The 17,717-nt window shown below is 38.6% G+C and overlaps 1 protein-coding gene across 2 annotated transcripts in view; it reads left to right on the top strand.

Annotated features, from left to right (window-relative positions):
- The window catches only part of arhgef6 (Rac/Cdc42 guanine nucleotide exchange factor (GEF) 6), a 55,177-nt gene that overhangs the window by 15,091 nt on the left and 22,369 nt on the right, over positions 1 to 17,717 (top strand). For both annotated transcript variants that reach the window (XM_041797098.1, XM_041797097.1), the window contains exons 4-12: positions 3,123 to 3,244; positions 5,762 to 5,966; positions 6,312 to 6,364; positions 8,587 to 8,681; positions 8,922 to 9,017; positions 9,839 to 9,961; positions 14,625 to 14,763; positions 14,944 to 15,003; positions 15,992 to 16,138. In XM_041797098.1, coding sequence (XP_041653032.1) covers positions 3,123 to 3,244; positions 5,762 to 5,966; positions 6,312 to 6,364; positions 8,587 to 8,681; positions 8,922 to 9,017; positions 9,839 to 9,961; positions 14,625 to 14,763; positions 14,944 to 15,003; positions 15,992 to 16,138 — 1,040 coding nt within the window. The remainder of the gene's footprint in view (positions 1 to 3,122; positions 3,245 to 5,761; positions 5,967 to 6,311; positions 6,365 to 8,586; positions 8,682 to 8,921; positions 9,018 to 9,838; positions 9,962 to 14,624; positions 14,764 to 14,943; positions 15,004 to 15,991; positions 16,139 to 17,717) is intronic.

Below are 17,717 nucleotides of genomic sequence, written 5' to 3'. Positions count from 1 at the left end.
ACACTTTTCCAGGCTTTTCTAACAAAAATATGTGCCTCTTACCTGTCCACAGATCCCCCAAGAATCAGAAAAATCCATTTCCTCCCCCCGTCTCTTTCTCATGCTTTCAGAAAATGCGTGCTGAAACAAGCCGTTCTCAGATTTTCCCCTCATGATGTCTTGCGGGGAGTTAGCCCCGCCCCAAGGATGGATTGGCCCTACCTGCTTGGAAAAAAGTTTTGCCCTCCTCTCCTGATACATTAAGCCACATCCATTACCTGAGAGGGGCGGGGTCAGGGGTGGAGTCAGACAGCTCAGTAACGTTTAAAGCCACAGACACAGAAACAGCTCCTTCTGAGCAGGCCTGAAACTTGAGGGGTTTTTAGACATGCAGAAATCCTTTATTACAGTGTTTTTTCAGCAACAAACATCACAGGTATGTTTTGGGGACCTCTGAGACCAAAACTTGGCATAAATGGGTAAAATATGTGACCTTTAAAGTTTCCATTTTTCCATACTGTCTTTTATTAAAACATCATTTAAAGTTATGTATTATTTAAAAACTCATATCAAAGTGTCAAGAAGTATCTAAGTAGTGGAAAATTTCCCAGCCTAATTTGCAGCACTTCTTGCCATCGTGGTCCTCCGGGTGATATCTGGTGAGTGCTCTTACATGAAGAGGAGGATGGTTGTCACTCTGTGATTTGCGGACCAGAAGCCTCTTGTCGGCACTGGGCTCTGTTTGATATGCAAATCTCTTGCACACTGGCTACCCTACAGCTGTTTTCCCCATCTTCAGAAGTGAACTTGATTTGAAGTGGATTAGTCACAACTTAGTCGATCTGATCAAACATAAGAGGCTTCTGTGTTTTTGGAGACTCATGATCCTCTTCCCAAAGCTCAGCTTTGCTTTTTGCCATATGCTTTTCTTTGCTCTGCGTTTATGGACGTTCTGAGTGAATGCTTTGCTAAATTTCCTGCACAGATAGATGATATTTGTTAGCAGGGCTAAGCTGACAGAAGGGCTTGTTAGACTTCTCTGTGTGAGTGTTCAGAGAAGCATGTGGGATCCATGAGCCTCTCCTGCAGTGCATGTTCACTGTCCTGCTGCCTTCAGGGCCCTTTTCATTGCAAAAGTTAGACCTCCCTGACACCTCAGCATATGGAAGGCTGTAGGAAATCTGCAGCCTTTTCCAAACATAACACACATAAGCTCTCAGTTTAACTGCTGGTGAAAAAAAAAATGTTACAAAACCAAAATACATTTCTTGGGAGTGAACACATATTTTTCACGCATTTTTATTTTCGGAGCATCAAAATTGAAATTTTTCAATCCACAGATGTATTGGACATCCAGCCTGCTATGTTATCTGGAGCCTTCAGTGAGAGCATGTCAGCTTGTTATCCAGTAAGAGTTTGCAGCGCTGCCATGTGTCATATTTCAAGTGATTACTGGCAACAAAATTGATACCTCTGTCAGAGCATCCTCAGGGCCTGCAGTCACACTGAGAGACAGCTGGCAGCTCCTGACCCTAAATCACTGCTCCTCTGCTGCAGAGGCTGAGTGATGACGCTGAAGGAGGGGGGGAAAGGGTGTCTGTGACATAAAGTAGATTTTTATGTGCTTCACAACTCAGAGTGTAATTTAAATAAGAGACAGGGCAGATGGAAGCGTGCTTAAATATGTGTCAGTTAGTCAGATTGAAGCAACACATCGAGTGTATGAGTGATCTAAAAACTGAGCGCTGCCTTTCCTTTTATAGCTGCTAGATCTTATTCTGGAGTTTGTGCCATTTTAGCTTAAATCATTTGATTCCATTGGGCCATGTTAGTGTGTAATGTAATGTGCTTAAAGTCCTGGGGCTATGAGGAGCACTGGACCATATTTGCATGAAGTATTAAGCTGTCAGGCCCCCAAAAATATGCAGCTAGAATGGTTGTCGCAGTACAAGAATTTTACACTTCATACAATGCTTTAAAAAGATTAAGCAGTATTGATACCTGTATCATTAGCATGGCTGCAATAGTAGAAACCTAGGAACTCATTATTGGCTTATTTCTTGTAATAAATCATTAAGAATTGCAGGCAAACTCCTTAAATCTGTCTTTTTTACACAGTAACATTGGTTTGCAGGAGCTTGCTTGCAGTTTTTCATAGCATTATTTTTCTCATATACAGTTGTCATTAGGGCCGAACAATTTGCGAGAATAATCTAATTGCATTTTTTTTACCCAAATATTGCGATTGTGATTTAATATGCAATTAATTTCAGGTTCCCTGGTTCATGTATTGTTCAACAAACACAGGCAATAAATAACTTTGTATTATATCCAGGACAATATTAAATCAATTAAACAAGGGATAAACCATTTTAAAAATCATATAGCAAATTTGATATCAATTGCTCTATAATTGTGTTGTTCTCATTCTATTAGAATAAAATACATGAAAAAGAAAATTTGGAATTTTGTAAAAACAAACAAAAAAAGAATACACTTGAATGTTTGTACAATGTGTTGAGCATAAAATCTCTGCTGCAAAAAAATTTAACAAACTGGTGTTCAGGTTAAAGAAATACTGCCATTAATTTGCTGTTAATTTGCAATTGCCATTAATTGCCCAGTCCTAATTGTCATAGGAGTTGATCTTTTCTTAAGTTTAGAACTTGTTTCTGTCAGCATTTCCCATTAATCACCTAGACTATGGCTACTTCAAATTCATAATTTAACAATTTTCAGCTAAGATCAAACACTGCATGTTTAAATTACTTGAACGCATTCAAGTTGTGTATTTTTACATATTATTTGACTACATAAAAGAGTTGATGATAAAAATGCAATGAAATAGGCTAAAAAATATAAATAAATGTTATTGTGTCATTCTTAATCTAGGACATTTGAGTGCTGATGAGTGGAAAATTCAACATTTTTATCCTGTCATATCAGCACTCTCATGTTCATAAGTGTTCTCAGGAGAATTCTTAGACTTCATTCTTAGATAAGAACAAATCACAGATAAGACATCTTTGATGAATGTCAGAATCTTTTAAAGAGGGCTTTAAGAATGGTTGGTAAATGAGGCCCATTGATGTTACTGTACTGTATTTGTAACGGAGTCCATGTTTCTTCTGTGTTTTCCATAGACTGTGCTGCTGAGAGGTCATGTCAGCAGTCTGGAGCTCACTCTCCTAGCCAGTCGACGTCGTCACACACTCTCTCCTCTGCCAAATCCAAAGGCTCCCTGCGAAGACAATCCAAATCAGTGGTACGTGTTGTCAATGCTGTATTATATTTTTGTTCTTTTTCTTTTATACCCTCTCAAATGCTTATAACTAGAGATTGGCCGGTCCATTTTTACAGTTCAGATTCGATTCCGATACATCAGTACTGTTACCCCATATGAAATCAGTATTTTTTCATATTAAAATTGAAATTATTACTGTTTTTGGTGGTATTATGTATGATGTTACACAAAGCTCCCGTAAACTTAAAACAGTATTTCTTATTCAAAGACCAAAATATTTTTAAAATGCATAAAATATTATAATATTCCCAGTAAATGTGTTTAATCTTTGTGCTGGCCTCACATAGAAACAGGTAGCAGCAACAAAACTCACGTTTTCAAATTAAATATTTGAAATTGTATTACTGTAAAAAAAAATGTCAGCAACAATTGTAGACAACCAACAGCAGCACAGGGCTGCTTCAGAGAATTGAATATTTAAGATAACAATGCTACTGAGGTGTGCCCCTACTGAAGGAGTAAACTCCATAGAGAACTGCATAACGCGAACCATGGCGACTGTAGACATGTCAGTACATGACTTATGTCGTTTTTGAAAAGAAAACAACTCACTGCTGTTCTTTGTTCTTCTTTTAACGAAGAAATGTCATCAAGTTCTGATAAAGCTGGCGCTTTAGCAGCATCCCTGCTAATGTCTTCCACCATAATTGCACCGGTCTGTTGTTGCTGCTTGCATACGACTCCGCCACGCATGAAAGTACTGCTCCTCGATGCCGATTGGTCCTGCCACTTTCTTTCGGGCCCAAACGGTTCAGACGGGAGCTTTGCAAGATAGATTCACCAGTGAGAAACACAGAAACGGGCATATCCATCTGCTTTGCAAGGTTACACCGTAATAAATATCTACAAAAAAAGCTGATGATTTAACTAAACAGGATATATCTAGGGACTATTGCAGCAGGAAGCAACAAATGTGAAGTTTTCAAACCAAAATTGTTTAATAAAAGCAAGCTGCTACCGAAAGCACTACATTTCCTGATGTGGGCGTTTATTATAAGAGCGCTCAGGGAAAACAACAACTACGGACTTTTGTCGTGAAGGATTTTTGGATATCTTTTCCACTATGATTTTTGGCCAGCTGATCCAAACTAAGCCGTACTGATGTACTGGTGAGAGAGTCTCTTGCGCTTCAGCCTCTCCACTCGTGGAGGTCGGTGCTCACAAAAGGACCAGCAACAATCAGAGGTGTTTCAGTGGATAAACCAGGTAAACCCAATGAGGAACTGGAGCACACGAATCACTTGAGGACATTTAATAAGGTGCAGATTGATAAAAGCAAATATACTCATCATTACAAATGCACCTTATTAAACGTCCTCAAGTGATTCGTGTGCTCCAGTTTTCCATCACTAGTTCGACCGTGCTGGGCTACACCAAACTGGGCTGAGAATGGTCCTACTGGAGCAGGGCCAAAGCACACCTGCCCCGCCTCCAAGCACGAGCAGTGGCTTTAAAGCCTTTCAAAGGGTGCAATTGATACACCCAGCAAGTGTAGTTCTAGTGACGGTGGATGAGGTCAATGAGGGTCAAAACACTGCGTCATCAGCTCTTGACACACACTAAAACAGGTAGCTTAGTTGTGGTGAAAAAGCATATCCCCTGCCATGCAGGGCTGCCATACCGAGTCGAACTATGAAGAGCCAAGCCGCGCAATGTAATGGAAAAGTCCCATTTGTCAGAAGTACCACGTTTATAACTGATTTAACTAAGCACCATAGTTACAGTCAGCCTCGCTGCTGTAAAGCTTCTTCTCTGACCTCGTTAAACGCCACAGCCTGCTTTGTTGAATCATCATGGACTTGAAATGAGTGAGTCATGAGTTAGAACACCTTTAAGCCGTTTTAATATGAGTTGCCACAGCTAGTATTAAAGCCAACAGAGTAGACTCTTTTTTGTTGTGGTTAACACAGACATCATACTTAGAGAGGAGAGAATACACCTTTGACCTCATTATTGGTCTTCACATTAATCACAAGGACACAAACAGGTGATGTTTGGGTTCTTATCTGACTGCTCTTTATTGTCTGAGTGAAATATGATGGACTCAGACTGAGCTACTGTAACATTCTGTAACATGGATCAACGCTGTCAGTCCGAGCTCCTGCTTAAAGAACAGAAATATCAGACCTGATGCTGTTTTTTAGATTGAATCAAGCCCATCTTAAAGCTGGCTCCTTCCACTTTGATTTTCTACACTTTGTTATATCATAAAATGTTGCTATGTGGTTGCAGTTAACACCGCACATTTAACACAGTTAACAAGTTGCATTTCCCTGTGCAGTGTCAAAATAATAATACCATATGGAGCACCACTGTAGAGGTGTCAACAACAGTCAAAGCCATTGCCGTGTTTAAAAATTAAATGTCCATGCCAGTACTTTTTTAGTACATTGTAGACAAGTGTAAAGATCTTGTTAATGCACCTCATGAGTTGTCTTTGTGTCACTAAACATCTTCGACCTCCTCTCTAACAATCAGGAGATGTCTGAGAACGGTGGCGGTGGGCAGCTGATGGTGAAAGCCCGCTTCAACTTCAAGCAGAACAATGAGGACGAGCTGTCGTTCAGTAAAGGCGACCTGATCCTTGTGACGCGGCAGGAGGAAGGAGGATGGTGGGAGGGCACGCTCAGCGGCAAGACGGGCTGGTTCCCCAGTAACTACGTCAGAGAGGTCAAACCTTGTGGTGAGTAAAGCTGCACCTGTGGGATCATGAAGAGTGAGACTGCTTTAGTTTAAAAGAGATTAGTATGGACTTCATGTAAGTGTGTTTAAAATTGCATGGTCAGTAACATTTAACACATTATTGTAAAAGTGTAATGATGGTGCTATGATGGAGTAAAACGCTGCAGGAACCTTTAAAAAAACTGTGAGGAAAATCTGTCATGTTGCAAACTAAAAGAAATGTAGTTCAGCTGCTTGCCATTTTGTCAAATAATTGCATGGCATTTTTAACATGCATGGCCTTACAACAATAAATACAAAATTATTTAGGAAGTTGTTTTACTATTCTTTTCCCTCTCCTCCTCAGAGAAGCCAGTGTCTCCCAAAGGAACCCAGCTGACAAAGAACTACTACAGTGTGGTGAGTCACAATCATGAATGGCATGAGATAAAAACTCTTTGTGTTACTTTGTTTACACGAGTCATTTGTTTTATGTAAATCAATATTATCCAAGCAGGGTTATATTTGATGCAAAATAAATATTTTTTTAAAGATGGTGCAGCTTATTTGAGTTGATTTATTTATAGCTTTTATTGCTAATGAGAATTGTTTGGTTTTGGTCACACTTGTCCTTGTTAAGAATAAAACAAAAAAGAAAAAACTATTTAGAATGTTTTACCATTGTAAATGACCAAAAACGAGGAAGTAATGGATTTCACCTCTTACTGGTTTTAATATTTATCTAAACTGCCTCTTTTGTTTCTCACAAACTGTTAAGTTGGTTTTAGCACAGAACCAACTCTTTTTTTCACTATAAGCAAACAAGTTCACCAAAGTGTGTATGAAATTTTGCAAGCCCAAAAATTCAGAAATTCTCCAGACCTTCTAGATTTTCACATAGGCATCAATTAAACTGTATCTATATGACATTAATCATATAATAACAGTGAATCACAAAAACCTGTGCATAAAAACACATCAGTAAAAAATAGGGATACACAATATTATCAGCATATTGGTATCAGCAGATATAAGCTTGAAAAGTGAAACATTGGTGTCGGCCATTATGAAAACTTCTGCAAACAACCAAAATTTGGCTATAAAAATCTGGTATCTTTAAAGAAAGCTACATAAAAAACACAGAAATTGAACTAGAGTTTGATTCTAGTAACACTCTGGACGTTGGCATACTCTGGCACCTCCTGAGTTTCGGAAAGGAGCACATAAGCAGGTACTGATTGCTACCAATGAGTTGTAGCTGAGTCACTGAAGAGCCACAGTGCCTCTAAACCACTCCCACCAGCCTGCAACAAAGGAAAAAGAAGACAAACAAAGGCAAAAAGTCCAATCATGACAGCATACCTGCAGTAATCCAACATCGTGCATCCCTAGTAAAAAATAATAAGAACCCAGCAATCCATGAATAAGATTTGAGTATTATTAAAGGACTAGCTAAAAACAGGTACTGACAAGCTGAGGAAACTTTACCATCAATTTGTGATGAGGAAACACTGGAGGTAGGGTCAGAATGTTGAAATTTAAGATGGGAAATTGAGACAATATTAAAATAAATAGAGATGAGTAAACACCAAATGTTTATCAGTAAATAATTAGATGGATAAGACAATATAACTATTAAAGATAATCCAGAAAAATACTTAAATTTGCACCGGTGCTGATTCTGATATTTGAAGTAACAATATTGCCGATGGTCAGTACTCATGCCAGTGTTTCTTTCTTACTCCTTTTGCTATAACCCTTCCATAATGCAAACATTTTCTCCCATGTTTGACCATGAAAATAGATCAGTGTTTGTTCACCAAGTCACATCTTCTGCTGGCGTTGCATGATATAATCTGCTTGATATCAGTATCAGTGGATATTTAATTAAAAAATCAATTACCAGTACCAGCAGATATGAACATTTCTCCTGATATTCACAACTGATATTTTGGCTTTAAAAATCTGCCTATGAACAAGTGAGTTAGTGGAGTTTTGGGCTGGATCTACAAACCTACATCAGCTGAAGTTTTTTTCTTTATTCACCATCATTCCTTGCACTGTACAGTCTGTTTTAAGGACTGAAATATACTGATATTAGTACTTACTGGTATTTATTCACGTTAACATTATTTGCTGATGGCATGTATTTGTCAAAAGGGCCGATACCGAGGTTAAACCAATGTTTAACTCTTCATGCCTATGATCAAAAAAGATTGTTTATAAATCAATTAGAAATAACATATTGAATACATTTATGATTAAATATCCATTACATCTAAATACATGAGATAAATCTCTAAAAGTCGGCCTGATTTTTTTTCTAGAAATGTCAACATTGTGTGTGGCCCTCAGGTTTCATAGAAGGGCATTTAGTAGTAGCCACAGGCATGCTTAGTTCTGTCTTTGTGCACAATTACAAGACCACTTCCAGAAAACCTCGGGCTCTACTGGGCTCACAAGTTAAAAGTAATGTATCGATGCAAGGAGGACCAATAATAGCTTAATAAACCAATGAAAGAATCCTAAAATCAGAAAGGAAAGAGAAGGTTTTATGAAGCAGTCTCACTTGAAATTTGTACCTATTGAAGAATCTTGACTTTCCTTTGTACCACCATGAAGTAATCTTGTGTTTGTTGCAGGTTGTGCAGGACATCTTGGAACATGAGCGGGAGTTTGTTAAAGAACTACAAACAGTACTCAGCTGTTATCTACGGCCGCTGCAAGCCAGTGACAAGTAAGAGCAATAAGATCATGCTGATTAGTTATGGGGGAATGATATTATTAAAGACAGAAGATAAGCTGGGTTAACATGTTTCTAAATGTTTAATTGCTACCAAGATGATTCAGGCATCATTTAATTTACAGAAAACTAAATATTGCATTATTTATTTTAATAATAATAACATTTTTATCGTGCATGCTATGGCTTTGTTACCTTCTCTGCTCATGCTAATATGAATATGTTTGCATTCAGACTGAGCAGTGCAGACAGCACCACCCTATGCGGAAACCTGGAGGAGATCCTCACCTTCCAGCAGAGTCTATGTGTAGCCCTGGAGGAATGTACCAAGTAAGTTATGCTTCACAGGCACTTCATGAAAACCTGTTAGACACAGAAAATCAAGTTTTATAAAAAATCCTTGTGGACAGCAACGTTTGTAACCCCTGCAACGTGCAGTGTTTTCATAGAGGTTGTACTGTAGCCCATGTAACCCACTGCACAGACACAAAACATTACAGCTAAGTGTTCTGCAGAACATAGCAAAGTTGGTGATAGTTTTGCAATTACTTCCTTCCTCTGAAATCTCTTCCTACTCATCCCCAAATAGTATGAATATCAAGTTGCAAATACCAAACAAAGTGTTGCTTTATACGAAAAAATCCCGATGATCATGCAGCGCTGTGCCTTTTTCCAAAGTAGCCATCCCTGTGCACATTATTTAAAACATTTGCATTTCCTGTTGTGAATTCATCCACTCCTAGGAAAACTACCTTCTATAAATACTGTTAACAATAGCTGCCTATAAGGAGGAAAAAGGATTTGCAAATTTCTGAGGTGTGCTTCAGGAATGAGTAACACTAATGTAAAATACACCCTTAAACTCTTGAATTCACATTTGTAATTCAGCTAGAGGCCTTAAAATAGCTTCAGTTTTTTTCAAATCCAGGGTAGAAGTATAAAAAAATGTTGGTGTTTAACAGAGGCTTTTTGCTCTGCCTTTCATTTAAACCACCACTGACACCACCCATATTTACTGTATTAATACTGTAATAATTCTTTATATTAACATTGTCCTTTTGTCTTTCAGTATCTTTCTTCCTGAAGAACACCTTTTCCACCTTCACTCTTCCTGCCTCTCTAACCTTGTCTTGGTCTCTCTGACTTTGCAGAGTCCCAGAGGGTCAGCAGCGAGTGGCAGGCTGTTACTTAAACATGATGTGTCAGATCAAGACCCTGTACCTGGCTTACTGTTCCAGTCATCCCTCAGCTGTTTGCATCCTCACAGATCACAGGTCAGCCGCCTGCACGCATGATACAGAACCCCATAGGCAGTAATTAAACCACTTTGGTTCCCAACCTGGGGTCAGGCATCCCCAGGGGGATGCCAAATATCTTAGGGTGACGCAAGGCCTTCTCTGCTCTGAGGCTGCCAAAAGTAGACTAAAGCCATTATAAAGCAGTTATGAAGTAATGATAATAATAATAATACATTTATTTATAGAGCGCTTTCAGTCAAAGTGCTGTACATAGAGATAAAAACAACTTGACAATAAAAAACATCAGAAAATCCACAAACATATACAAACATACTGAAACAATAAAAAGGACATCAGTACAAACAACAACAACAACAAACAGTTTAAGACCCATATGTAACAGTAAACAAGTGCGTCTTCAGCTTTACTTTAAATACATCAATGGAAGATGCCTGCCTGATATCTACAGGTAGACTGTTCCGTAATGTTGGTGCACGGAAAGAAAAATCCCGTTCCCCAACTGTCTTTCTACGGACCTTTGGGACACTAAGAAGCCCAGTCCCCTGAGAACGCAAAACACGAGTGGGGACATACAGGTTCACCAAATTCGACAGGTATGATGGGGCAATTAGTTATTAGTTTATACAAAGATCTTTTGATAACAAAGGCATGCATAGCCCTTTTTTAGGGTTTTATCAGTGAAACAATTCAAAACAGTGTTGATTTTTGGCAGCAGTGCATCACTTTTTCTTCTCTCTTGGGTCCTGGGGGGGGGGTCTCCGCTTTTCTTAGGTAAATGTAGGGGAGGCTCCACGGAAAAATGGTTGGTAAACACTGGTCTAGGAGAAGCCACTACCTCCTTGAGACCCTATACAAAGAGGGCATGTCTAGACCTTTTACACCACGGGCCACACCTACCCCTTCACACCCTTTGACTCTACATTCATACACTGATGGCAGAAGTTGCTATGGAGAGTTGACTATCAGTATTAGCTAATCCCATTCATATGCATACATACACATTTCCACACCACCAACAGGTTAGTGGGAGCAAATAAACATGTGACTGCAGGAGCTTGGGCACTAAGCAGCATTTAGCACCATTACTGAGGCAAGGAAAGCCATCCCTTTAACAACAGGAACCTCAAGCAGAACCAGGCTCATGTTGAACAGCCATGTGCCAAAGCTGTCCTGGAGTAGGAGGGTAGGGGGTGAGAGAGAAGAGGAGAAGCAGAAAAAGAGAAACAACAGAAGGCAAGTAAGGCTTTTTGTTAGTGGCAGCACAGATAAAACACAGAGAACTTAAAAATACTTCATAGCTCTCACTCTTCATCACTCTTCTTGAAAGCCTTTCCACAAACTTTCTTTCTAGTAATATCACTTACAGTAGACTGTGGAATGTCCAGCAGGGATTAAATTTGGTGAGCCGTCCTATTGCAAAGGTGGCATCATCATAATACCACGCTTGAAGTCACTGAGCTCTTCAGAAAGACCTATTTTGTTTCACAAGTGTTTAAAAATGGAGACTGCATGGCTAGGTGCTTGTTTCTTTTACACCTGTGGCAACAGGTCTGATTGAAACACCTGAATTCAATAATGAACAGGTGTGGCCAAATACTTTTGTCCACATCGTGTGTGTCTAAGGCCGTCAAAACCTTTGATATCTTTTTTGGTGCCATGTGTTTAATGATACAATCTGTTGTTTTACTAAAAAATGGTACTGAAAAGTACCCCAACATTAAAATAGAATTTAAGACAAAGTGTGTGGGAGAAGAATGAGTCTATCAATAATTTCAGCACTGAAAGCATAAGCGCTGCCAATATTTATGTTCACTGGCAGCCTTTTGTTACTAAAACTTTGCCAATGTTTTCATGCAGAGAGAGTGCATGGGTTTGCCTGAAATTTTTGATGATAAAAGAAGACATCACTTTCTAATTTGTTGCTGTGGTATTGAAACAGGTATCAATATATCCTGATTTTTACTAGTTCTGCTATTGTGACAACCCTACATGGACCACTGCTGTGAAATTTTGTGGATCTGCTGCATGTTATGCACGGCAGATGAACTGAAATCCAGCTTTGAGCCACAAGGTGGCAGGCTTTCCCTCTTTATATGACCCAGAAGCTTCCTGAGTCTGAGCAGATTTGACCACATGCCTTTGCTCCCGCTGTAAAATACTTTAAAATGCATCAACCTAACCGACTGGGACCTGGTGTGGTGAATCAGTTTCGTATCGACCGTGGTTATTGTGAAGTAACAGAACGTCCATGAGTCAGTTTAAATGGCACAGTCTTATCTAAAGTAGAAGTTGTTTAAAAGGTTATTTACTGTGAGTGGCAGATAGTCATATTTCACACAGGAAGCTGACTGTTGACAGGATATATGAAGCTGTGGTTATGTTAACAGGCGAGCGAGGCATTTTTTCACAGTAAGCACATTTGCGTTTCTGTTGCAGGAGTCTTTTTTGACATTTACTCGACATTTACTCACAGCGATGTTACTACAGGATGCTGTATGATTAAAGCTTATGGTCATAGAAAGTCATGAATGGTGCAACTTTGAAAGCACTTTTTCAAGTTTCTAGCAAATTGAATTTGCTGCAGTCAGAGCTGAATTTAAAAATGTGTCATTTAAACTTCGACACCTTTGCACTTGCCTGTGGTGAATGACTACATGCATAACTATTATTATTATAGGCTTCTGTTTTATTGCGAAACTGTTGGTGGCTTTTTATAGCTTTGAAAGTAAATGTAACCTTTAAAGGTGGTTTGCCCATCAATACAAGAACTTTACAATGCAAGAACTTTATTTATCCCTGAAGGGAAATTCAATATGGAGATCAATCAGGCATCATTAGATAATGAGCTGTTCTGAATTTTATGGGTTTGATTTCATAAAATTCTGAATTTAGTGCAGTGTGGAAACTTATTTTTTTAAAGGGACATTTATAATAAACCATGGAAGTGGTCTTCTATGCAGCAGCATACTGCTAAACCTGGAAGAAATAATGCAGTGTAATTCAACTTGATGTAATTTTATTAAAGTCATGGCAGGCAGTTTTCTTTCAAAAGCTCTATTATATGTTTAGTTTTCTCTACTGTCTACCAGTCTACCCTGCATGTGCACTAATTGCACATGATAATAGTCGATAATAGTCCAAGCCAAACAAACAACTAGCTCGCAAAAGAATGGTTAAGAAAAAAAGATTGGTTTCCTCACAGATAGGATAGGTAACCGAGAAAACAACAGGGAGAAAATTATGTTTTGAAAAGTTGAACTGAAATTGAAAAGTCTTTTATTTCCATTTCTTTAATGTACTTGACTCTGTGCAGCTAAGACTAATGCCCTATTTGCATGGGATAAGTATTACCTAGGGAGCTCTGGTTATTCAGAATAATCTTACAGGAAGTCATTGTTTTTAATCCTTTGTAAATCGACCATGTCTGTGATTTACTGAGTAACAATTTCAGGGCAGATTACCTAACATATTTTAGTTCACACATAGCTCCAAAGGTAATATTAATCCTGTGCAAATCGGCATCTCTGTAATTTAGGGTTGTAGTAATGTTTTTTACAGTCTGTGTGTCATTTTTTCTGATTCTGAAAAATAATAGAGGCTACATAGGAGATTGGTAAAAAAGTTTTGAGACATATAGGTTATAAATAGTGCTTCTCTCTCTGTCTATTTTGCTCATGTGTAAAAATGGCTTTATTTAACTTAACTTATGAAACTCTACTGTTTTAATGTGCATGCACCGCTGCTCTCTCCATATGCACAGCTCTTCTGCTCTTCCTCTTACAAATGCCTGATCTTATATCAGTCTTGTTTAGCCATACATTTCATGCATAACACAATTTACGATTTGAAAAGTGTTGCTCAACATTTAGTGGTTCTGCTGCAACAGCTGATCTGTGTGAGGAGAGCTGTTGAGGAAGCGTAATCATAAATTAAGAGAGCACTGAATTACATCAACAGAATCAACTTCATAAAAACAGCTCAAAGTAATGAGAGGTTCATCATTAACATTTGACATCTCCCTTTCTCATACATTGATGGAAGGGATGTTTGACTTTCTCTCTCTTCTTCTGTCTGATCAGCTACAGATGTGCACGGGTGACTTTTGCAACCTTGATGCATAATGAAAGCTAGAGGAGATTGTTCACAAGTTTATTAGTAATAGACAGCTCGCTACAGATCTAAAAAAATGTTAGAAAATACATAGAGAGAGGGAAAAAACCCAGTGTATCTTGTCTGTTGGAAACTCTGGTTACCAGTGGGTATAGGACACGTGCAACAGGACCATCGTGCATAGTATTGCCTTGCAAATGCACCACAGCAAACACTGACGTCAGGAGGTAATTCACAAATGGTCAAAGGCCTGCAGGTAATACTAGTCCTGTGCCAATAGAGCATATGATGGATAACCGGCGTTGTGCATTTTCTGTCGGCACAAGTGGCTCTAATGCAGTTGAAAAGCTGCAACTGTAGAGGTAGAGTTACACTGAAATGCTTCACAAATTACTTTTATGCAACAATGTTAGAATATTACTGATTCGCGTGTAGAGAAAAATCAATGCTTTTATGTCCCTTTTTTAGAGAATACATACTAAGGTGTCCTTGATTTCCACAGAAATGATGGAGGTATAGCATGAACGTTATTTGTGAATATTGACTGTATATTTCTTTATCCAAACAGTGAGGAGTTAGACAAGTTCATGGAGAGCCAGGGAGCCAGTACTCCAGGAATTCTGACCCTGACTACCAGCCTCAGTAAGCCCTTCATGAGGCTTGACAAATACCCCACGCTGCTGCAGGAGCTGGAGAGACATGTGGAGGTACTTGTCTTGTCCCTGCACATAATTATTAGTATAAGTATAAATCTCTTTTAAGATTTTACCAATTTTTTGTCAGTTTCTCTTTGTTTCCTGTCCTTCATTGAGCTCTTTGAGCTGCACTCTGTTATGTATGAAAAGTTCTTGATGTACTGTCTATTTTGCACTGTCTACCTTCAACAGGAAGCCCACCCTGACTATGCAGACATTATAAAGGCTACAGCAGCATTTAGGAGCCTGGTGGTAAGTCTACACTTTAAACTTTATTGTCCTTGCTCATCCTTGGAGGGATGAGGCTTTTTATCACTCCAGATTAAGGCTGATGTAAGCTGCCTGTAAGCTTCTAATGATATTTCTTAATTACGGGGTTCTTAATCTGATCAATGTTTGTCTTTTCCACATTGATCAATCAAAAATCTGGACTTTATTGTGAATTGTAACGATGAAATTGGCTTTCAGATATTTGCTATTTCCAAGAATGTGTTTGCTTATTATCTCTGGTGTGAATGTACAGACTAAAACACTCATATAGGAATTTAAAAGCACCTTAGCTTTTTTCCTGCTGCCTCTCAAGCGGTTATGCCAGTCCCTTAGTGGGTGTAAACTGAAGTAGAAACACAAAAGAGTTGATTTAGGAACATCACCTGCACAGTACCCAAGCAAACATCAGTCTGAGACAGAGTTTCCTTGGTAGAGCTCTGGAGTTCCTCGTAAATGTAGCTGAGGTGACTCACACATGTCTCCAGAAGAGCTTCACAGGAAAGGGGAGGAAGAAAACATGACAAAACCCTCACTTTTGTCATTTGAAAGTCTCACTTTTTTCACTGTGTATTTTAAACATGTGGTTGGATGGGTGGGCGCTTCAGAAATCCGAGATACACCTCTGCAGAGCTCCGTCTACAGAGTCTCATGTATTTTTTTACACAAGGTGCAGTGGAAAATGGCAGATGCTGCCATGTCATTTGTTCTCAATAAAGAGGGAGAGCCCCAGCTAAGCACCTGAAAATGTTCTATTCTATACCACTGGTAGCTGCATATACCTAAATAAAAGAATGTCATTTATGTTTTTTTAAGAAACATTCATTTTTTCCTTATGCATATCTTCAATGAAGAAAAAAATCCTCACAATATTTCAAAAGGCAAACAGCTGTTTGTCCCAAAACCTGTGTGCATCCTACTTTAATAGATAATTGTTCTTTTTTATCTTAATTGTGTTTCCATGTTCATTCAGACACAGTGTCAGGACCTGCGAAAGCGCAAGAACCTAGAGCTTCAGATCTTGTCAGAACCAGTGCGGGCCTGGGAGGGAGACAGCATGAAGAGCCTGGGTCACGTCGCCTACATGTCCCAGGTCCATGTGAAAAACGGGTCCAGTGAGGTGAGAGACAAGGACCAGAGCTGAGGTCGATTGTCATTTGTTCCATCTAATTGTTTAAGGATTTATCTGGGTTAGTAAAACCTCTGGATTAGACTCCTCTGGGGTCTTCCTTGTCGAACAGGATTGATTGGCTTCATTGAATGAAAACTGTCAAATGATTTGACAGTGTAAGAAAGACAGTGTGCATTTTGCACCATTTTAAAAACAGACAAATAACAAAGATAGAGAACACTGTAGAACTTTAGTTAATAGTCCAGGTTTTTCTTAATTTTAGGATATGAAATGAGTCTGTCTTTGGTTTGGAAAAGGTCAATACAAGACAGGCCTTTGAGCACTTTTGTTTTAAAATTTTTATGTCTTATTCTTTTTTCTACAATACTAAATGCAAAGGTGCCCCTTACTGATACCACCTTTACAACAGGCCTATTCAATTAGTGGCCCAGGGGCCACATGCGGCCCAGAACCAACCCCTAAGTGGCCCAGCCTGGAGTCATCCCAGAGATGCAGAGGGCAACCTGTTTTGCAAGATTTCATAAATTCCCACGGCATTTCAGGCCATGAATGCAACACTCTGCGTAGCCTAGCAACAGTCTACCTTCAATGCACTGTTTCTTTCGTAACATTGCTAGCAATGCTGACAGAAGTAGCCCGAAGATACCGAGTATAAAACATTTCCTTTTCAACTGTAGCTACAACTGTGCAAATTTAGTTTTAATACACTATAAGATATGCCTGGGTAAGATGTGACCAATAATATGATTTACAGAATTTCATTTTGTTTTTTCATTCTATTTTTCATTTTTATTCAAGTGAAAAAAACATTTCTACTACCTCAGATTATGTTTAAATACAGCTCTGTTGTGTTTTTATGCACTTTTTTCCTTACAGCTCTGTGACTGAGCTGTAAGGAAATGGAGAGATTTTGGCTGGAATCATCATCTTATCATCAGCATCCAGAGTTTGACGAGTCATTGCTGTAAAATGAAACTATTGAGGAGAAAACACACTGACAGAATCCAGAGGATGACTCTGATCAACCAGTGGTTTGAGTTTTTTTTTTGTCATGAAGCATCCACTGGAAGAACTTGTTTTTTTTTTTTTTACGTTATCATGTCAAAATTTCCAACTTCAAAGCCAACAATTTTTAGATCATGTCCTTGTAAATTTACAACTTTTAAACAAAAATTTTCTTAGTTTGTTCTCTTGTTAATCCTCAACTAAATAAGCTAATAAAGAGAGTTATTCTTCTCAAAGATTAACAGGTCCACTTGATTTGTTTTTTTTTCTTAAGAGCGACCCTTGGACACCTTTTTAACTGTGGAATAGTTTATCTGGAGTTTTGTACTTAGGGAAAATATTTTTATTTCTTGAGTTGACTGTTGAGTACCTCTTATTTTACCACTTTATCACAGGAGCACAAATATAGAACCACCCCCCTCTTTCAGTTGGCCCACTCTTTCCTGTGTATCCAATCCAGCATGTGAATTAGCACAGCTAAATAAAATAAGTAAAATAAAAGCTAATAAGTAAATAAAAGCAGCCTAACCGATAAGAGGAATTTTGTTAGTTAACTCATAAA

The sequence above is a fragment of the Cheilinus undulatus genome, linkage group 10, assembly GCF_018320785.1.
Source record: "Cheilinus undulatus linkage group 10, ASM1832078v1, whole genome shotgun sequence".
NCBI classification, from domain to species: Eukaryota; Metazoa; Chordata; class Actinopteri; order Labriformes; family Labridae; genus Cheilinus; species Cheilinus undulatus.
Note: the sequence above shows the minus strand (reverse complement) of the source record. Positions and strands in the feature narration are given on the sequence as shown.